Here is a 22,755-nt window from a genome sequence, read left to right as displayed (position 1 = left end):
TAAAAAACGTTTTCATATATGAAAAAGGGTTGGTGTGATCTGAGTTTGAGGAACATTTTGGTCAGTTTTTATTTAATACAAACCATTTCAACCATCCCTGTTTATTTTATTATTTCCAAAAGTTTTGTATTGGTTACCAAATACCCAGGAAAAATAAAATCTCTCATTGAAAGAAATGAAAACATTCCACTCAATGAAAGGTAGGGAAAAAAAAATAACATACTGATCTACAAACGCACTAATATTTCTAACCCAAAATTACCATTCTTAAACTCAAGTAGAGGGTGCCAGTCATGTATACAGTACATGATAAGAAAATCTTTGCCAATACTGCATTTCTCTAAAGCTGCCCTTTTGCATTTCAGATATATAGAGCAACATTCTAAGACCTGCGAGAATCTCTCACTTGAATCAATTGAATGTGGGCAGACTTTTTGCAGGCTTCAATTACACACACAAAGTAGGCCAGCCAGAGTCCCCTTTAAAAATAAAGTCAGCACAAATTAAACTATTAAATCCCCCTTTTCCATACAACTGGATAGCGAGCCTCTCAGTTCTTGAGCCTGAAATGGAGCTGAATGACTCCTTTCAAGAATTTCATTACCATGGAGTTCAAAAATACCTATTTCCGATGGATGGGTAGGTGAAATGCCAAAATTGCCACCAAGTGCTTTCTCAACTAATTAAGTGAAAAATCAGAAACCTCAAGGTGTAACAGGTACTCAGAGTTGTCCTGTATACAAACCATTTTCACTTGAATTCCCCAGGCTAACAATCATATTGAGAACCACTTCTATTTGGCCAAATAGGACGTTCTGATGGAGGGCTTTCTATTATTAAGCAAGATTTGCCAGACCACCTCTGAATATCATTTCTCTCCTCGTCTAACCATCCAGTATCCACAAGATGCAGGGAGATGAGTGCTGGATGTGAAATCTGGCTGTGATACTGAGCCAGGAGCCCAGATGAAGAGGAAGAGATATGGGAGGCTGGACTGATAACGCAAGGAGGTCAGAGAACCACCATTATCTAGGCCGTCCTGGAGGAGTGAGAATAAGCCTGACACAATACAATTTCAGTTAGAGAATGACTTGTGGGATGATCAGAGTTGGAGGAAAAGCATACAGGAGTGCTGATTCCCAGTGCAGGTGAAAAGCATTGATCACCACTGGATCACTGTCCTGGACACAGAAGTCAAAATGAGTGCTTGCTGGATGTTGCAGGAGGATGACGTGGATAGCTAAATCTGGAACCAGTGGGCCTTCACCTCTGGGATCTATGTCCTTTCCTGGGGTAGTCCCACTGCCTTACTGGAAAGAAACACGTATAGGGGCATCCCTGTACAGCTGGCATATAATTCCCAAGGAACGCAAAAGAGCGCAGGGTCTCATTGAGCTTTTCCAAAAACTTTTCCAGCCATGGTCTGCTGGCCCTCAGGTATAATGCCTGAATTCTGCAGCCCTCAGGAATCTCCTCATGGTCACAGCCAATGCCATAATTCTGGCTGAGATATCTGCCAGGTCTAGAGATGACAGTAAAGAAATCTTGGTTCCCATAAGGCTTTCTCCAATGAATGCCTTAAACTCTTTAAGGCTTTTAGCAACTTCTCTGCAAACTCAGACATGGGCACCCAATTAACAAAGCCATATTTAGAGAGCAAAAGCCATATTTAGAGAGCAACATCTGTTGGGTTGCAAACCACATCTGCAGGGAAGAGAAAATATAAATGTTCCTCCCCATTAAGTCCATCCTTTTGGACTCTTTGTCCGTAGATGTATATTTATGTCTTCCCTGTCATTTGCTGCAGTTATCTCAAGAGAGTTAGGGGTTGGGTGGGAGTAGAAACCCTGCATGGGAATAAAGTATCACTTCTCTGAACACTTCCCTGTGAGAGACAACAAAGCAGGAGTCTGTAGGGCCTCTGCAGACTCCAACAGAGCCTCATGTAACCAGGACTACTCTTCCTGGAGCTGATGGTTGGAGAACATCCAGCAGCTTATGCATATTGTCCTGCAGAAATTCCACCTGGATACCTAAGGTAGCCTAAGGTCCTTATGTGTTAAACTGTTTAGGCATCTAGGGAGGAGGAGGAGGAGCCTGGCACAGATGAGTCATCCAGAGAGGATGAAGAGGTGGTTTGCTGTGCCAACAACAGGTCCTGGTTTTGCACCACAGGATCTGGTTAGTCACACCTGAGCCATTCTTTTTAGGTTAGAAGTCTGAGGAACTGTCCCTGACTGAGGTGTAAACAGAGGAGGTTTTGGAACAAAATTGATAAATTAAACAGTACTAAGTCACCAGAACCAGATGGTATTCGCCCAAGAGGGTTATGAAGGAACTCAAATATGAAATTGCAGAACTACTAAGTGTGGCATATAGTCTATCATTTAACTCGGCTTCTGCACCTGGTGACTGGTGGATAGCTAATGTGATGCCAATTTTTTAAAAAGGCTTGAGAGGTGATCCAGACAGTTACAGGCTGGTAAGCCTAACTTCAGTACCAGGCAAATTGGATGAAAGTATAGTAAAGAACAGAATCATCATATACATTGATGGACACAATTTGTTGGAAAAGAGTCAACATGGCTTTTGTAAAGGGAATTCATGCCTTATCAATCTATCAGAATTCTTTGAGGGGAACAAACAAACATGTAAACAAGGGTGATCCAGTCAATATAAGCAGTCATGGGATAAGAGAGAAGGTCCTGTCATGGATCAGTAACTGGTTAAAAGATAGGAAACAAAGGGTAGGAATAAATGGTCACTTTACAGAATGGAAACTATAATGGGATTCAAAAAAGGACTAGATAAGTTCATGGAGAATAGGTCTATCAATAGCTATTAGCCAGGATGGTCAGGTATGCAACCCCATGCTCTGAGTGTCCCTAGACTGTTTGCCAGAACCTGAGAGTGGATGGCAGGCAATGGATCACTGAATGATTGCCCTCTGAAGCACCTGGAATTGGCCACTGTTGGAAGACAAGATACCGGGCTAGATGGACCATTGGTCTGACCCAGTACGGCTGTTCTTATGGATAATCCTGGAGGCACAGAGGGAAAAGGCTCAGTAGTCGCTTGTAGCTATGGTTTGGGAATGAGAGCCACTAATGGGACTGGTGATCTTGCTCTGGAGTGAGTCGAAGAGTAAGACCTCAAAAACCGAGGCATGTCATAAGGAGGACACTGGGCAAAAGGATATGGCATTGGTGGTCAGTAGGCACCGGGTCAAGACCCCCAGTCCCGACTGCAGGAATGATGCCAACCTTGGTACTCAGGCATCAGACATCATAGATCACCATATTGGGTGATGACAGAGAGGATGACCACTCTAACCAGAACCTCGAGGGGTCTCAAAGATTCTCTGGTGACAACAGGGACGTCAGCCCCAATAGGGTGAACAAATGATCTGACCAATCTGAAGCACAACATGTGGCATGATATCAGTGGTGAAAAGGGAGAGGGAATCAGCACCAGCAGTACTGAGTAAATCATGCTCCCACACAATACCAGAGAAGGCATCTGCACAGAGGCTGTCAAGGTTCCTTCCCCGACTCTGAACTCTAGGGTACAGATGTGGGGACCTGCATGAAAAACCTCCTAAGCTTATTTTTACCAGCTTAGGTTAAAACTTCCCCAAGGTACAAACTATTTTACCTTTTGCCCCTGGACTTTATTGCTGCCACCACCAAGCATCTAACAAATTGTAACAGGGAAAGAGCCTGCTTGGAAATGTCTTTCCCCCCAAAATCCTCCCAAGCCCTACACCCCTTTTCCTGGGGAAGGCTTGATAAAAATCCTCACCAATTTGCATAGGTGAACACAGACCCAAACCCTTGGATCTTAAGAACAATGAAAAAGCAATCAGGTTCTTAAAAGAAGAATTTTAATTGAAGAAAAAGTAAAAGAATCACCTCTGTAAAATCAGGATGGTAAATACTTTACAGGGTAATCAGATTTAAAACACAGAGAATCCCTCTAGGCAAAACCTTAAGTTACAAAAAGACACAAAGACAGGAATGTACGTTCCATTCAACACAGCTTATTTTATCAGCCATTTAAACAAAACAGAATCTAACGCATATCTAGCTAGATTACTTACTAAGTTCTAAGACTCCATTCCTTTTCTGTTCCCGGCAAAAGCATCACACAGACAGACTTTGTTTCTCCCCCCCCCCTCCAGCTTTGAAAGTATCTTGTCTCCTCATTGGTCATTTTGGTCAGGTGCCAGTGAGGTTATCCTAGCTTCTTAACCCTTTATAGGTGAAAGGGTTTTTCCTCTGGCCAGGAGGGATTTTAAAGGTGTTTATCCTTCCCTTTATATTTATGACAGAGGCCAAGGATGGTACCGAGTTTGACAACAAGATCTGCTGCCAGGGCAATGACAGTGTAGAGAGGGCAATGACACCTGCATCAAGGGGGCCTTCAGTGTTGGGCACAGCATCAGCCTCAATTCCACAGCCTGAGATGTGGACAGTGCGAACTGCAGTGCAAAGAAACTCAGCACCTCTGCAACACAGTCAGAAGATGCCAAGGAAACAAAGGAAGATGAAGCAGTAGACATAATGGCACCAGAAGACTCCTGAACTAGTGGAGAGTTAGAGACTGAAAGGCAAATCAGGTCTGAAGCCACCTGATATGCCAACGGCATGGAGACAGTCAGCGCTGGTGCTTACATCATCAGTACCAGATTCAATGGATGCCCCATGACTAGACCTGGAGTCAACAGTATGAGCTCTCACTGATCTCAGCGCAGTACTAGGGAATGATTGGATGGACCTGCTCCATCCCATGTGCCGGAAGGAGTACAGTGCCGGGCAGCACTCCTCTTGAAAGGTGATGAAGAGTTTCCCCAAGCCATGGCACTAGGGTTGCCAACCCTCCAGGACTGACCTGGAGTCTCCAAGAATTAAAAAATGTCATGTGATGAAATCTCCAGGAATACATCCAACCAAAATTGGCAATTCTACATGGCACGGTCCCCTTTAGTCTTATGGGACCTCTTTCTTGCCACACCAAACGAGGGACAATGACTCCTCTTCCTACTGGGAGAAACAGCAGGGTCTGAATTTGGACCGGCATCACTTGCTGGTTACATAGGTGACCGCCAATCAGACGAGTGCCTTGGTGTTGAAGCAGGCCTTATGGCCTGCTCCAGAAGGTGCTGCTTCAGCTGTAAGCCTCTCACCACCTGAGTTCTCTTGTTGAATGACTTACAGATGGAGCACTATTCCTTTATGTGTCCCTCACAGAGGCACAACAAGCACCTCATGTGGGGATCGCTATTGGGGATAGCCCCTCCTTGCAATGGACAATGTTTGAGCCCTGATGAGGGCATCACACAGGGCAGACAACTACTCAAACTAACACTAAACTAAACCTAAAGTACCACTAACTATTATATAGAATAAAACAAGAAAAACCTCTCAGAAAACCGAGACTGAAAATGCAAGGTGAACACACCTCACTGAGCTCTGACGCTAGCTGTAGGAGGTGAGAAAAAACTTGAGGGGGATTGGGGCAATGCTGTCCTTACATAGCTAGAGGAGGGTTAGGGCAGCAGGGTATGAGTGCCATTCTGTGGGTATTTCTGGGCAAAGTTCTAGGGCTTTGGTGCACTGGATGCACGCTTATATGAAATACATGGCTGAATCTACTCAAAGAAGAACTATTCTTAACTCATTAGCTGGGCAAACATGGATTTGTTTAAATCACAGCCCAAGAGCTGAGGGAAATTCTTGTCTTGTTCTACGAGAAACCATGGAGACAGTATCACTGAGATGCAACTTGGATGTCCCACAGAAGTTCTATTTGTGTCATTGACACACTCTGTACCTCTGTGCACCGGAAACCCCATATTCACCACTGTGATCGGAGTATTATAGGTTTGGTACAGAGTATGTCTTGCGCGGTATCGTTTAAAAAGTCTTGATTTGCTGAGCATTAATATCCTGTTGGATTGTGTGCACTATCATTTTATGTACAGTTATGAAGTATTGCTATATATGTTAATGAAATATGTTGTGAGGTTGAGGCAACTATCTCTGGCCAGACAGGCATTGATGGCCCATCAAGAAGAATCTGCTATCCCAGAGACTCCTTGGAGAGGGCATGTATGCAATGAGGGCTGTCTAACTCCCATGTCACAGCAAGGATCTTTCTAGTTTCGGGAAGGAAGTATAAAAGAGGGACAGTGACATCACCACTTGGCCTCCCTCCTCCCGCATCTCCACACCTGGAAGATAAAGACTTTGAACTGGGGAGAGGAGTCCTAGGCTGAAAGCGAATACAGCCTGTGTATTGAGGACTATGAGCTGTCTGTAACATCTATTAGGGTGAGAAAAGCTGTTTGATTCAAATCTTGCTTAGTCTGTTAAAGTTAGAATTTAGGTCTGCAAATTTATTTTAAATTTCTTAATCAACTTTGCTCTCTATGCCTGCTACTTAAAAGCTAGCCTTCTGTAGTTAATAAATCTGTTTTATAATTTACCTAAAACAGTGTGGGTTTAGTGGAGGTGCTTGGGGAATCTCAGCTCAGATTAACAAAGGCTGTTGCACGTTCACTACCCTTTGTTGGAGTGGTGAGCTAATTAATGAGTTTACACTGTCCAAGGGAGTCTTGAGCAATATGAGAGGGTATACGTCTGGGGGGCAAGGCTGGGAGCTGGAGTGATTGGCTGATGCTTCTCTCATTATGATTCATGAGTGGCTGAGAGAGCATTCCTGCAATTTAGCTCGGTGTGAATCTCCACATGCTGATGGCTGAGTGATCACAGCTCCTGGAAGGGTTTGCTGTTTGTCACTTTTATTGCACTGAGAGAGACAGCCCAGACTAGGAGAGTTTAGGGGGCACAGCAGTCCCACGTTCCAGGTTGTACTCCAGGGATCCCATCCCAAGTACTGAATGGATTTGGTAGGCAAACATCTGGCAGAAAAATCTGTGACACCAATTCATCATTACTTACTACTATTTTTGTTTTATTGTTTACATCAAAAAAGTATTTAAAACAAATATATAGTCAAAATGGATTGGATATCAAATTATTCCCCATTAGAGCAGCAGTACTGTACTTACTGAGGCAGCAATGAATCTCTAATGAGACACAGAAGCTTGTTGTTTGAGTCAAGGCTCTCCTCTTTCTCCTCAGCCATGACCTCGTGGCTCACAAGCAGTGATGTGGTTTCTGAAAGCAACCGCAAGCTGAAGAGTCTCCATTCCACTTGAAAATAAATGTGCCAAGAATGTGACCACACTGAAGTCTAATTAAAACAAAATGTGGAATTCATGGAAATTTTAGTTGATGTGGCCATGTACTTACCATTCTGACTATGAACCAAAGAAATTAAGGGTGGGAGGATATAGTCCACAACCTAAAACAGAGCATTAAAAAGATCTGGTTTAGATCATTCAGAAAGAAAAAACAGAACTCAGAAATATATACATAATCTGTTTATTCCACTGCTAGAGTCTTTAATCAAAGGGATGAACTGAACAATCATGGAAATTCATCCATAATCACACTTATTAGGCCACCAAGTTCACTTTGGTCTAGTAAATCACTATAAAGTCATAGATAACATCTGTATATCAAAAACAGTAGTATCAATGTTGGCACAATTTACTGAGAAAATTCTTTTTAGTTTAAAAAGCAGAATTTGATGCCGAATTTAGATATTAAAGAAGCTAAAATAAAATTACCACGTGTATTAATCCCCATGCTCCAGTCCATAAACTAATCAGATGGGATTAGGAAGAAATTTCCTCCAATGATAGTTAAGGTACGTTGTGGAATTTTCACACCATCCACACCTAAGCATTCACCATCATCAATTTCAGAGAGTGGATACTTCAACTAGATAAACCATTGGTTCTTTCCAGTACAGTCATCCATAGGTTCCCATTGAGATTCAGATTTAGAGACTGAAGTCTTGAATTTTGAAAAAAATATACTCCAAGAAAATGTTTCTATATTCCCTAGAGTCACTGAGCAATATATTCCAGTCTGATACATCAAGTCCCCTCTTTAGTGAAATGATAGCTTATTTTTATCTTAAATTTTATGCAAATTCAGCCATCTAACAAGCAAATAAAAAGTTATTGGGAATGGAAAACTCAACAGGAGAAGAGATGAAAATCATCAGAAGCAATACAATACAGTAAACTAATCTTGAGCATCGAGGGCAGGTCACAGATCCTAAAACTGAGAAGTTAATATTACTAGTTAATCATTTCAGTAAACTACACAAATCAAATAATGAAAAGATAACACCACCACAAAAAAAAAAAAATCAAGTGGAAACAAATTTCACCATGCCACCATAAGGTGGGTGCCTCAATTGCTCTGAACAGAATGTAAGATATGATGTTTCAAAAATATGTATTTGTGGCTAGCTTCTTAGTTAGTATAAATCAGTTTAGTTCCACTGAATTTATTTGAATGTTACAAAAATGGCACATTACAATGGTTAACAATTCATTGTTTGGAGACTAATCATTTCATTTCATAGAGCACTCAAAGCCTTAATAATGTATAAGGTGCATTTTTCAATACTTTATCATTATGAAATCTTTCATAGCCTTTACAATACATATATAATAGAATAAGTAATAAAATGACTTAGCACTTCATAGCGCCTTTCAATGGAGGACTTTAAATTGCTTTACGAATGCTAACTAAGCAAGTCTCACAACAGACCTGTGAGATGGGTAAGAGTGTATGGGATCACTTCTTCTGCCACTCAATTCAGATCCTAGTTTAGGAATGCTCCTGGATTCCTTGCTGATGCTACTTCTCGCACAGAAAGCATTATTCACAGATGCTGCTATCATCTCTGGCTGGCTAGGAAACACCATCATCTTATGGCAGACAATGACCTGGTCTCAGTTATACATGTTTTCACCACCTCCTGCCTGGACTACACCAATGCCATACACATCAGCCATTAGGAAACTTTATTTACTATAGAATGTTGTAATGCGTCTCCTCAGCATACAGGCTACTTTAAGCGTACCAAACCTACCTCCTCTACTCTGTACCCTGGCTTCCCATAGAATATTCAATCAAATTCAATGTCTTGGTCCTTATCTTCATGGTGCTTTATTGCATGGGCCCAGCATATCTTTAAAAAAAGCCTAAAGATCCAGGATGAAGGTCATGGTTGACAACTTTCCCCCTCAGTCACAATGGAACTTTCGACCATAAGTGTAAAATTCATCTGTGCAAGAGACAGAGCTTTCTTGGGGGCCAGTTCAAGAGCGTGGAATGAACTCCCCAGGAATTAAGCACTATCACAAACCTCACCACCTTCCCACTCCACGTGTAAGGTGCACTTCTTCAACCTTGCCTTCTCTAACACAGAGCATAGCATACATACTAAAACAAAAATAATTGTAAAATAACCCAAACCTAAAACACATCACCAACAAAAAATACAGACCAAAAGAAAACACTACACTGCATGCACAAATCCCCCATAGGGCGAGAATGAGAGGAAGAACAAACCATATATGACAGATGACAAACACACATTGTAATATGCTACTGGAAGGTACCCAGATACTAGGATGATGAAGACATTATAAGAACTTATACGCAATAGACAAGACTGGATTCCTACACCTCAGGGAGGAGAAAAGGTTAGTCAGTCTTCCATCATATAGTAGAGAGGGGAAAGCCCACTGATAATATTGTGGAACATGAAGGGGACAGACAGCTTTGTTTCCTTCCTTTGTTTCATCTACTCTTTTCTACATATATATGAAGAAATGGAGTCTATGCAGATGTAGTGGGGAAGGGTGTAGAAATGGAGGAGTGCTGCCACGACAACATGCTCCCTTTCCCCTTATGTGGAGGCTTCTTGGGGGTCCAGTTCCAAAGCTTTGCAGGGAATCAAAACTGATGCATTATCCCCTCTTCCTCCTTTACAAAACTTGCAGACAGAACATGCAGTAAGATATACTGCTTCCTCTCTATGCTGTGCAAGCCTCTGAAAGAGTCATGGGATGGGCAGGTACTTGGGCACCTGAGGTCAAGAGAGCTCCTGACAGAGTGACCCCTGCAGAAGCCAGAGGGGCCAGTGGTAACTTGATAGCAGGGTCTCTGGTGGCTCATTGTGAGGTTTAGGGGGAGGTAGGATCCCTGGCCTATTCTGTGGACATCTAGGGAAACAACTCCCTGATATGCAAGAATCAAATAGAAAATAAGCAATTTCAGGGAGTGTCTATTCCTGTGTGGATTAGTCCCATATAAGGGAGTACTGGGCCAATAGGTAGGTAAAATGATTTTTCTTTTTGTTTAAAAGGAATGTTCTTGTTTTTTTAAAAAAGGTTAACAAACACCATCTTTTCTTAATTTGCTATTGGAAACTAAAACAATTTCAATGTTGCTGTTGGGGAGCAAATGTTATGCACCACTCAAGAAGGCTTTGGCTAATTTTTTTAATTCATGACACAGTGATGGTAGGCAACTTTGTCTAAAGAAATCATCCTAACCTCTGGGACCTATTGAAGATACACATTTCTGGCTAGTAAAAGGATATCCTAGTAACCATTTTTATATTTAAAGTATTGATCTGGAACTGTGAACATGTCTTGCTTCAACTTTTAAAAAAAGCTTTAAGTTCCTTTGGGTGCTGGCATTTATATTCATAGATTCCACTCATGCCCAACCTGTAGCAATTAAAAGATATCCCTTGAGTAACAGTATTTCTAAAAATATTTTTTATGCATCATGTAAGATGAGGTAGCACTTTCCTCTACAGTAATGGTAAGCTGTACTTCCCAAAATAATTAGCACACTAGACCCTGCAAGTGGTAAACTAATTACAGTTCACACTATTAGCGGCAGATGCGGTTACAGAATCAGTTATGATGGATTAAAACAGATCTCTTCAACCTAGCATACTAAATTCAGGGCACTTTCCCCACTATATATGGGGTTTGAATGGCCATTTATTGGACACTGATACTGGTCTGGAGAAAGAGAAAACTTATCGATGGAAATGAAGCAGGCAAGTGACAGATTATTTTCTCAAAACTAATTGTTCATAAGCAATGGAAGTAGTTATTTTCAGTTAATAAATATATTTTTTTAAAAAGACATCCATTTGAAAACTGGGAAAGGATTCTGTCTGTATACAAAAGTGCCATACTTCATAAACTTTAACAAGCATTTGGGTGGACACAAAAATTAGTTCTGGTTATTGATAGTGATTGTTTGGATAAAGTAAACACTACCACAGAACTTTGCAAAACACCTGAATAAAACTTGAATATTTTTAAAGTGAAAAAAGTTGGGTTAAATTAAAAAAAAAACAAACACACACACCCACATGACTCTGCCCTTTCTTAGTCTGGGACTAAAACGGATTCTTACAGCATTTTTGATCTACACAGAGCTAGGAAACAAATGAAGGGTTTGTCTACATGGCAAGTTACTGCACAGCAAATCAGGGCGTGAATCTACAGTGAACCAGCTTGCGGTTTGGTGGACATTGCTACAGCACAGTGAAAGTACAGCTTAGTGATAATTTTGAAGTGAAGTGAAGTGAAGTGGGATAGTCACTCCTCACTTTTTGTCACAATATGTTGCGGAGTATGTATACTAAAAGGCACCTGCCTTCTTGCTGCAATTTATTTCAGAAAAAAACAGACCTTATAATTTAATATAATGCACGGATAGAAGGTACTGAAATTTCAGTTAATATTTTGAAAGAAACATGCATCTCTTTTATGGAGGTCACACTAAAAAGCACAGAATCATTATCTTAAGAAACCGTATGCTCTTGGAATGGTGTCTAACCATCAATTTACATGCTGATAGGTGTCTGAGATAACATTCACTTGAATTCACTCCAGATCTCTACTTAACTACTTCTGCAATTCTGCTTACAGTGAATTGAGTTGACTTAAAGATAAACTGCATATCCCTGTTCCACTTCCCATAACCTCTATCTACTTATCTATCTGATTCCTATCTACTAGTGGGGAGGACTAGACTTTCTTGACTGTTCGGCGAACACCCATATATTGTGGGTTGTTTACTGTAAACTATTCAAAACCAACAACAACAACAGGGATTTTAATTCCAGCTCATCTATTTTTGTTGTTGTTGTTAGTTTTAGTAGTTTTAGTTCTTACAACTTCACAACTTAACAGTCTGCTGAAAACACACACCCCGAAAGGGGATTGGAGAACTGAGACACAGTTTTTCATCTCTAGACCACTTGTTCATGTCAGTTCAGCTCAGTTTATTAATGACCAAAGGCTGTTGAAATTTGATGGCTGTTGAGTTTGGTGATTACAGTCCAATTTCCAGTTAACAAGTATCCATATAATAATAAAAATCAACACCATAACCAACATTAATTGGTACTCTTGGTAGCAGTCTCATGAGAAAGAACAAGGACTGAATGACCTTGAAGGCTGAAATACCCTTTTACTCTTCGAGGTGGATCTCTTCAGGTCGTGGTTAAGGCATACTGGCAGAACAAAGTGGGGAAACTTCCACTGATGTTCAGTGCTGTTCTTGTTCTGAGGCTAAAGTGGTCAATCCAGTTCTTTTGGCATACAAAATCATTTTAAAAACAAATAAATTTCCAGAGCTAATTTTGGACAAAACATCTGACTCTTTTTGCACCTTTTCAACTATTTGGACACAATAAATTGAACCTGAACATATCTGTTCATCTTTTAAATTTAGATCTTTCTATAACCGAACAAATCTTTTTCAATCAAAAAATAATTAAAACTTTTTTCTATTTTCTGACCATACATATTTTAAGTCAAGACCCTAATAACTACCGACTACTTGAAACATTCCGTTTATTAGTGGGAATTCAGCCAGTATGTATGCAATTGTTTCATGTTCTGCCAGGACTTACTGTTGAGCAGTGGAGTGTCAATAAGACTGGATGCTGTGTTACCACTTCGAATGCTGATAAGGTGGACTTAATCAGTTCTTCTGATGCAGCTTGACCTGTTCATAAAAGAATCATTGTCTTTCTTTATAACATGCTACAGTAAGAATCATAGGTGCTGGAGCTAGGGGTACTGGGGGTGCTGCCACACCCCCTGATTTGAAGTGGTTTCAATCATATATAGGGTTTACATTTGGTTCAATGGCTCTCAGCACCCCCACTATACACATTGTTCCAGCACCCCTGGTAAGAATAGATTCATATAAAGATATGAGAATGCCATAGATGAACTTACCTACCGCTCCATTTAAGTTAGTTTCTCCCGAATCTATTGATTTGATAAAATTCTGTAGAAAAAATAAGTAAAATATACACACTCAAAACGAGTTTAGAAACAAAGAACAACAAATGTTTTACACTCAAACATGCACCTCATAGCATCCTCATTAAGACTATGCTGTCCTTAATCATATTTAATATTTTTCATATATGAACATTGAATGCATTTGTATTCTAGTTCTCATGACATAATTTTGCAGTTCTGTAAAGGTTCTACGTACTCAAAAGTACTCTACAACGAGGCCCATTAAGTCGATTAATGTCAAGAAGTTTCCAGATAAATAGGAAGCAATTAAATAGTGTACTTGATTAGTAACAGAGCCTGCATTTTCTAAAAAGAGACTTAGAACTTTCTTGGATACTGCTATGTTAAAATAACTCATGAAAAAGACCAAAAACCCTCTGGAAAATGTAATTTTCTGTAATTGGGGCCATCTTTTTGATCTCCACACATAGTCCATTTTGTATGGATGCACTTACATGCAGGAGTACATAGAGAAAAGCATACTTTATAACCTACATAAATCATCATTCTGAGGAACAGTGAGCATAAAATATTAATGATTTGAGATAAGGAAATATGGAACTATTATTCCCACTGTTCTTGGGCTATTTAAATCATTTCCTCTCGTCTGATTTCACTTTTATGAGTGTATATATCTTTCACAGGGGAGGCAAAGGACGTGCTATTGATACTTACTTGCGACAGAAGGAATAATTCTCAGCAGAATTTAATACACTATTACTTATATTTATCAAGTCAGAGTTTTATTGCACAGACAAAAGATGTTTTGGCATCATCTTTCTCACCTTCAAGTTATACACCTCATTTCTATACAGTATTATGGTAAAAGCTTTCAAATAATTTCATAGAACTACCAGTTTCTGCCCTGTGGATGTGAATGACAAATTGTATTTCTATAACATTGTTAAAAGTGCATCCAAAACATATTACCTTTTCCCTAATACCTAAGAAATGCATACAGGAGTTTTCTAGCTGCAACAACAGCATTATATCTTTGTTTTTAAATGATTACAGAGCAGGTCATAGAAGAATGGTTACTTATCTTAAAGTAACTGTGGTACCTTGAGATACTGTCAAGTGGATCCCTCTGTAAGTGCACACGTGATTCATACACGTGAGATTGATTGTTTTTTTTAAATAAGCAGTGTCCATCAGAAGGAGTAACAGTCTGAATGGTTTACTCCTGTCAATGTACAGAGTCCTGGCTACATCTAGTATGTGTAATTTCTTTTCTCGCAGTCCCAAGTGAGGTTTCAGGAAGAAATGTAAGTTGATAGATTAGTTCAGATGAATTTATAAGACCACTTTAGAGGTGAATTTCAGGTGAGGTCTTAGCACCACCTTGTCCCTATGGAATGTCATTTGGGGAGGTTACGCCATAAACACCTGAAGCTCACTCACTCTTCTGACTGGAGTGATAGAGACTAGGAGATTCACCTTCCCAGTGAGGTGATGTAGGGAGCATTCTGAAAAAGGTTCAAAGGGAGACTCCATGAGTCTAAGGAGGACTATATTGAGGTCACAGGCAGGAAATGGTTCTCTGACTGGTGGGGGTGTAGTAGCCCTTTAAGAAGTTTCAGTAGCATAGCATGAGAAGATTAGGGCAGGGCAGGAAACAGGTTTCCCATCCTGAGAGAATTTTTGAGATTTAAATTTTTTTCCCATCCCACATCTACTCAAAAATTTTGATTTGGATCAATCAAACTTGCTTATTTCAATTTCAAACCCTCCCCCCCCCGCTATGTTTAGTCCAAATTTCTAAAATTTCAAAACAAAAAAAAGTTGTTTTGCCTGGAAAAACTGAAGCTTTTCATTTAAAATATGTTGAAATATCCCATTTCAACAATTTCAAAACTTTTCCCCCTGAAATTTGAGTCAGGATATTTGTCAAAACTTGCCTTAGTTCACAGTTTAGGTTTCAACAAATCAGTGTTTGGGGGGAAAAATGATTCATCAAAATTCCTGACCAACTAGAGAGGAGAAAGATGGGTGACACGCTAAAATTGCTGAGAGGCTGACTTTACTAGATTTGAGCAGAAGATCAGCCTGCATAGGGTGTCAAGGACCTTCGGTAATGAGATCTGGATTTTTTGGGCTACCCGTAACAAAAAATTCTTCCATTTTGAAGAATACGTTATCTAGTAGATGTCATTTTGTTTTGAAACAGGGTTTCCTGGACCTGTAGGGAGAAGCCATTATCTGTGTTACTGAGCCATCCAATAGCCACAACATGAGGTGCAGTGATGATGGTTCTGGGTGGAGTAACTAGCCATAGTTCGGTGAGACAAGTTCCAGGTGCTGTGGGAGTTGGATTGGAGGCTGGGCATCTGCAGTAGATCTGTCAGCCACATCAGTGTTGGCCAGTAAGGAGTCACCAGAATCAGGGGAAATTATGCAAAGGCATACCAACAAGCCTCTATTCCCCTGAAGGAGGAAGGCATCTGGTAATGAATCTGGACTCAGGTCTCTTCTAGAGCAAAAGTTATGACATTTTGCATTACCATTGGGGCAGATAAATCTATTGTTGGGAATCTCCACTAATGGAATATCAGTTCTGTAATGCATCTGGCCAAGGGCCATTCATGGCTGGTCACAGACTGCTTGCTCAGGAAGCCTGCTAACTTGTTGCTGAATCCTGTTGTTGGCCTTTTCTGATGGCATCAATTTCAGAAGTTGATGACTTACAGGCAGAAGGGAAAAAGAGCAGGTGCCCTCTTGCTTGTTTATGTAGTGCATGGCTGTTGTGTTGTCTGTGAAAATCTACAAAGAAGGAATTATGGAAGACATGACGTGGCACACGGCACACGTGCAGCCTGAACAGACCCTGCTATTAAAAAAACCCCTCAATCTAGCACGCACAGAGCACATGTGTACCTAGAGTTGGATCCACACTGACATATACTCAAAGAACAATTATTCTGGATGAACATCAAGGTATAATAAAATTCCTTTTTTCACAGAAAATGAACTTATCATTATGTCTGCCTGTTCATTTGAAGAAAGCTTCAAACGAACTTTTAACTAATTTAATCTACCTTTCATCTAATTTCTTTACAGGGAGGGTTTTGTTTGTTTATCTGTGACAAACTAAAAACTGTCCATTTTGGGAAATCCATAATCTGTGCTGCTTTCTCACTCACTGAATTGAGCCAATTGGTATATATCAGTCTGTTCTGAATGGCTTTCCCAGGATATCATTATCCATCCTCATGTTATGTTTAATTGAAGAGGGACAGGAGACAAATCAAGTCCAGTGCCAAAATTCCTACTTTAAAGTCAACATAACTTGATCCTTGCCATCCATAATCTCTGCCACTAGGTGGTCAGGTGCAGAAGCTCTAGGTTTATCCTATCTGATGGGAGAGGGTGTGAAGAGCAAGTTACTCACCCTGTTCAGTAACTGTGGTTCTTCAAGATGTGTTCCCCCAATGGGTGCTCCACTCTAGGTATGCTTGCACCCCTGGCACCTCAGATCAGAGATTTTAGGTAGCAAAGTCCGTTCAGCCCACCCATGCGCTCGCTTCATCTTGTGCCCTGCATCAGGGCTATACAGTGCTGAATGGGTGAACAGCCCTCAGTTCCTTCTCTAACTCAGAGCTCACTGGAAAGAACTCCAAAGCAGAGGGGAGGAGGGCAGGTAGAGGAGAACCCATAACGACATACACCTCAAAGAACCACATTACTGCACTGGGTGAGTAACCTTCTCTTCAAGTAGTGTCCCTATGGGTGTTCCATTCTAGGTCTCTGCAGCACTACTCCTATGGGAGGTATGGGGCTTCAGTGTAGAGTCTAGAATTGTGGATAAGACATTGGAGCCAAATATGGCATCAGATGGTGAGTCATGAGTGACTGCATAATGTTCAGCAAATGTTTGAGCAGATGTCCAAGTCACGGCTCTGCATATTTCTACAACAGAAACATTTTTGACAAAGGCTATGGAAGTGGAGAGGGATCTCGTGGAGTGATTTTGTATTCTAGAAAGATGTTGAAGATTGTGAGAAGGATAGCAGTAGGTAATGCAGCTTGATATCCAGCTAGAGTCTCTTTGTTTGGAGACTGAGAATCCCTTAGATCTGTCCACAATGGAGAGAAATAGTCTGGGAGATTTCCTGAAGGGCGTAGTCCTATCTAAATAAAAGGCTAGTGCTTGCCTTACACTGAGTGTGTGCAATGTTGCATCTCTTTTTTCTTGGTGCGGTTTCAGAAAGAAAACTGGGAGGTGGATAAGTTGGTTTATGTGGAAGTATTTATGTCCACATATTTTCAGTAGGAACTTGGGATGCGGTCATAATGTGACTTTGCCTTTAAAAAAAGACTGTAAAGAGGGGGTATGCCATTAGAGCCCCCACTCTCTCCTACTCTTCAGGCAGACATAATACTACTAGAAATTCAGTTTTCATAGAGAGGTGTTGAAGGGAGCAGTGGCCATGGGTTCAAAGGAAAATCTGGTTAGACACCTGAAGACAAAATTGAGGTCCCATGTCAGTGTGGGGCATCTGATTTGTGAAAAGAGATTACCCAGACCTTTGAGAAACCCTCTGGTTGTGGGATGAGTGAAAACAGAATAACCCTCTATCTGATGAGGGAAGGCTGTGACAGTGACAAAGTGCACATTGATGGAGCTTAGAGATAATCCTGACCTTTTTAGTTCTAGATGGAAATACATACAGGAGACCTCTGTCCCATTGTGAAGTATTGCATGGTTTATTACAAAAGTGCCGACCACCATGTGTCCCAGTAGCTGGAGACGGTCTGACGGCTGACCTGGACTGTTAAGACTAAACTGATCAGAGTGTTGAATCTGTGTGAGGGGAGAAATGTTTTGGCCTCTACTGCATTGAAGAAGGCTCCTATGAACTCCAGATGTTGTACTGTAGTTAATGTGGACTTTTGGATATTTAATTGTAGTCCCAGTCAGAGAAATAGGGCCATGACTTTTTGTGTGACCATCAAACCCTCGCTGAAGAAGCGTGATATGAGTAGGTAATTGTCTAAGCATGGAAAGATCAGAATTCCTTGTTTGAGAAGATGTACTGTACCACAGAATGTACTGTACCACAGAAAGGACGTTTGAGAAAACCCTGGGTGCAGAAGATAGGTCAAATGGGAGCATATTGTATTAAAAGTGATCCTAACACAGAGTAAATCAGAGAAACCTTCTGTGGGATGGCTGGATCACAATATGGAAGTAAGCAACCTGCAGGTCGAGAGCTGAGAACCAGTCCCCTTGGTCCAAAAATGGAATTATTGCTGTGAGAATTACCATTTTGAACTGCTGAACCTTCACAAATCTGTTGAGTGATCTTAGATCTAGAATAGGTCTCCAACTGCCATTCTTTTTCAGTACCAGAAAGTACTTGGAGTAGATTTTTCTCCCTCTGTGTTGTTTGGGAACTGGTTCTATAGCATCCAGGTTCAAGAGTGAGTCGATTTTTGGTCGCAAAAGGTGCTCATGAGAAGGGTGCCTGAAAAGGGAAGGAGGTAAAATGGATAGAATATCCTGTAGAAATTATCTCCAACACCCACTTGTCCATAGCTATGTGCTCCCAGTTTTGACGAAAAAGAGCAAGGTGGTTGCCGAAGGGAGGGAGACGTGCAGATTGTTAGAACAGATAAGGATGGGTATGGTAATTCGGGCTCTTGACCAACCTACCAAAATTGATGTTTAGATATAGAGGGTTATGAAGTGAATGCTTGTGTATTTTTCTGCAATCTCTTGTGCTGGGTTTCATAAGGCCCCGGGAGGGGGCGGGGCGGAGATATTGAGTAGGCAATGATCTCTGCGCCATCTGGGATTCACTGAATCTTCTTTTGTGTGCAGGTAAGTAAATTCCCAACAAGCACAAGGTGGCTCTAGAATCTTTTGATATGTGGAGGGATTCATTAATTTTCTTGGTGAACAACTTAGATCCTTCAAACGGAAGGACCTCCACCTTATGCTGGATTTCCTTTGAAAAGCCAGATAGCTGAAGCCAGGAAGCCCTCTTCATGGCCACCACTGTGGAGATGGAATGAGTGGCTGTGTCAGCAGTGGCTAGAGAGGCCTGCAGAGATGTACTTGCAAGGAGTTGGCCGTCAGCAATGATCATCTGAAATTGCTCCCTCTGGTCTGTTGGAAGATGGTCAATAAAGGCATTGAGTTTGGAGTAATTAATATATTCTACTTTGCCATGACAGCTTGGTAATTGGCTACCCTAATCATAGAGTAGCTAATAAATATGTTTTTTGCCCAAATAAATCAAGACATTTAAAATCCTCATCATATGGCATCCATTTAGCATGGTGTTGTCTATCATGTATGTTTACAGCACTGACAACAAGGGAGTTCGGGGATGGGTGTGAAAATAAAAAGTCTGAGCCCTTGGAGGGAACGTAGTATTTTTCCCCCTGCTCTGACAGGTAAGAGGTGTTGTTTCTGAGGTATGCCATATTATTTTCACTGAATTTAGGAGGGCCTTGCTAATCGATAACGCAATATGGAGAGATGAGAAGGTGTGCAGGATGTCAAGTAGCATGTGTTGCAACTCCTTAACCTCTTCTAGCAGAATTTTGAAGGAATCCGCTAGCCTTTTGATAAAGTCTTGAAATTGTTTGAAATTGTGCGCCGAAGTTGGTGGAAGCATAATGGCTTTATTAGGAGAGGATGAAGAGATGTTGGTCACAGATATAATCTCCTTGTGTAATCTTGCTTCCTATTCCTCAAAGGTCTCCTTTTGTAGATAAAAAGCTCTAGAGAGAATCTGGAGAGGAATGCCTTCTCTTCTCCTGGTGAGAAACACTAGGGGCCCTCGAGAATTGCTGGCAATAAGCCACCCAGGGGTCCCAGTAAGACCAGTCATTTATTTGGTGTATGCAATATGACTGGTTAAGCCAAGCCACAGCATTCTTAACCATGTTCAAGGCACAAAGATCTCCAGGAATTTGAGTCACTTTGCTTTCCTCAACCATGTGTCATGGTTTGTGGCTGCCCATATTGGACATAGTGGACTGTCTCTAAAATGCCAACAAAATCCTACTGCAGCACAAATTCCATGTCCAATATGAAACCGGTTGAGAAGGCTCCATTGCCTTCACGGTAAATCAAACCCAGGTTGATGCTGAGTCGGGTCCGAGACAAGATAATTATTTGTCACTTTCTCTGTGGACCATGAAGCTTGCCACATGTCCTCTCCTGTAAATCCCTCAGCTGGTAAACTTATCCACAAAGAGCACCGTGAGGCCAGACGACCATGTGGTGGATTAAACAAGCCTTTAATTAATGGTAGATGTGGCATATCACACAATTTCACCATGAGCTTTGTTACGCTTTCCTCTCTGTGTACACTGGGTGGAACAATAGTGCAGAGAACCAATAACCAAGGTAGAGGAGTAGATTTAAATGTGCCTGAAATAATACGCATGGTGGAATTAAGTTGTACATCGCTCATTCTTGTGTGAGACAAGCAAGCCTATGCTGGAGTGCAGTACTCTGCAGCTGAATAACAGAGTGCCAAGGCTGAAGTGCGCAGCATTTGGATATTGGCACCCCCAAGTCGTTCCGGCCAGTTTTCCAAGCAAATTGTTGCGCGTTTCGACCTTAGTTGCTGCTTTTGTAAGATGGTCACAATGTGAGAGTTCTATTCAACATGATGCCCACATAGACCGGATATGAATCATGCTTTATTCGCTAAACATTGAGAACTATATTCAGCTCGCGGCCTGCTTGTGCATGATCTAAGTGGAAGACACCCAACACACTTGGTATCAGGCAACAACAACAATCGGTCACCATACATGCATTCAAAACACTCAAGTATGTCAAAGGAGTATAACTGAGTGCCGAGGCATATGTCATCTGCATAAAACTCACGAGATCTGGTATATGGTAGGTTATTCGAATAAAAGTTGAACAATGTCGGAGATAATACTGAGCCTTGTGGGAAGCTGTTCTTCTGGTGCTTCCAAGCACTTGTTCTTGTAAGGCCACCGATGTGGTGCAAAAGACATGGATATGGGCATCCAAGGGCATCCATACCAACTGGGTGAGCTGTATCTCTCAAGACAGTAAGCTGGTTCTGCAGGGGTGGAAAGCTCCCTGATAGTGGAAAGGAAAGCCTTAGACAGAAATGAGAGAAATTGATGAGAAATCATCATCCTCTTCATCACTTGGCAGAGGTGGAGCAGTTATGGAAGCTATGGTAGACTCTGTCAGTACTGTGTGTCTGTCCAGAGAGCGAGAGGTGGTCAGTACTGGGAACATGTTGATGCCGAGCAGGAGAGACTCAGGCATTTCTGAAACCACCAAGACCCTAGAAAAGCAAAATTCCTGTGGTACCGGGATGGTGGGCAGTACTGCTGAGGTAAGATGAGCAGAAGCAACTGATGTAGAAGGTGCTGATGGTAGTGGAGGTCTCTTACACTCTGATGAATGACCAGTAGGTATTGGTCTGGCCTTCTACAGTGCTAAAGTACTAGGTACCGAGGCCCTAGGGGACTCTGTTGGTACCGATTTTAGAGCTGTTTTCTCTCCACCACTCCATTCACCCGGCAGTACCAAACTTCCGGATCCCAAACTCTTCGAGTCCTTAGGCTTTCTGGTGATGACAATACCTGAGGCACTTGCAGCTTCCTAGGTACCAAGCTGGAGATTGGTGGGTGCCAAGGTGTTCGACCTGGCCGGGGATCATCTCTTCGTGGTAGATTCTTTACCCAAGGAACATGAAGTCTGCTTTCTGGAGGCTTTTTGAGAGGAATCCAGGGATTTCCTCTTCAAAGCCATGGGGAAATGTCATGCCAAAGAAGTTGATGGAGTAGGCCTTCTCAAAGACCACTGTACAGGGAGGGTCCCGGGGCTGCGGTCAGAACTCTCCATCATAAACAGACACAGTTTTAGTTCATGGTTCTTTCTGGCCCTTTACTTTAATTTCAGGCAGAAATAACACTTTTGAGGGACATGTAACTCCCCGAGACAGTGTATACAGGATGAATGTTCATCATGGACTGGGATACACTCTTGACAGGAAAGGCAATGTTTAAACCCAGGGGAGCCAGAAATACCCTTTTCAGGTTCCACTTCCCTAGAGGGAACAACCAAGAAAAAAAATAATTGTGGATGCTATTCTAATAAAAAAAATTATAAACTCCTAAAGAAAAGGAAAAGGGAGTACTAGAACTAATGGAAACTATGAACTAATTATTTCAAACAAGAGGAAAAAAATACAAGTGAGGTAATTTCAATTTGGATGCTGCTGAGACAGTTGAGAAGGAACTGAGGGCAGTTTGCCCACACAGCGCTATATAACCGTGTTGCGGGGCATGAGATGGAAGAGTGCAAGCGTAGGCCAAACGGGCACTGATACCTAAACTGATCGTAGACGCCTGTGGCACAAGCACAACTAGGGTGGAGCACCCATAGGGACACTAATTGAAGAAGGTGGCGGCAGCTTCTTGAAACTTCACCTTCTTACTATTCCAACACACACAAAAGGGACAGAGAC

The 22,755-nt window shown here is 41.5% G+C and overlaps 1 protein-coding gene across 3 annotated transcripts in view; it reads right to left on the bottom strand.

The window, feature by feature from the left end:
* The window catches only part of ULK4 (unc-51 like kinase 4), a 388,775-nt gene that overhangs the window by 219,237 nt on the left and 146,783 nt on the right, over positions 1-22,755 (bottom strand). For all 3 annotated transcript variants that reach the window (XM_073333132.1, XM_073333131.1, XM_073333133.1), the window contains 4 exons: positions 13,211-13,262; positions 12,880-12,974; positions 7,317-7,368; positions 7,073-7,217 (listed from right to left, as the gene is read on the bottom strand). In XM_073333132.1, the coding sequence (XP_073189233.1) occupies positions 7,073-7,217; positions 7,317-7,368; positions 12,880-12,974; positions 13,211-13,262 (344 nt within the window). The remainder of the gene's footprint in view (positions 1-7,072; positions 7,218-7,316; positions 7,369-12,879; positions 12,975-13,210; positions 13,263-22,755) is intronic.

The sequence above is a fragment of the Lepidochelys kempii genome, chromosome 2 (genome assembly GCF_965140285.1).
Source record: "Lepidochelys kempii isolate rLepKem1 chromosome 2, rLepKem1.hap1, whole genome shotgun sequence".
NCBI classification, from domain to species: domain Eukaryota; kingdom Metazoa; phylum Chordata; order Testudines; family Cheloniidae; genus Lepidochelys; species Lepidochelys kempii.
This window is presented reverse-complemented; position numbering and strand designations above follow the sequence as displayed.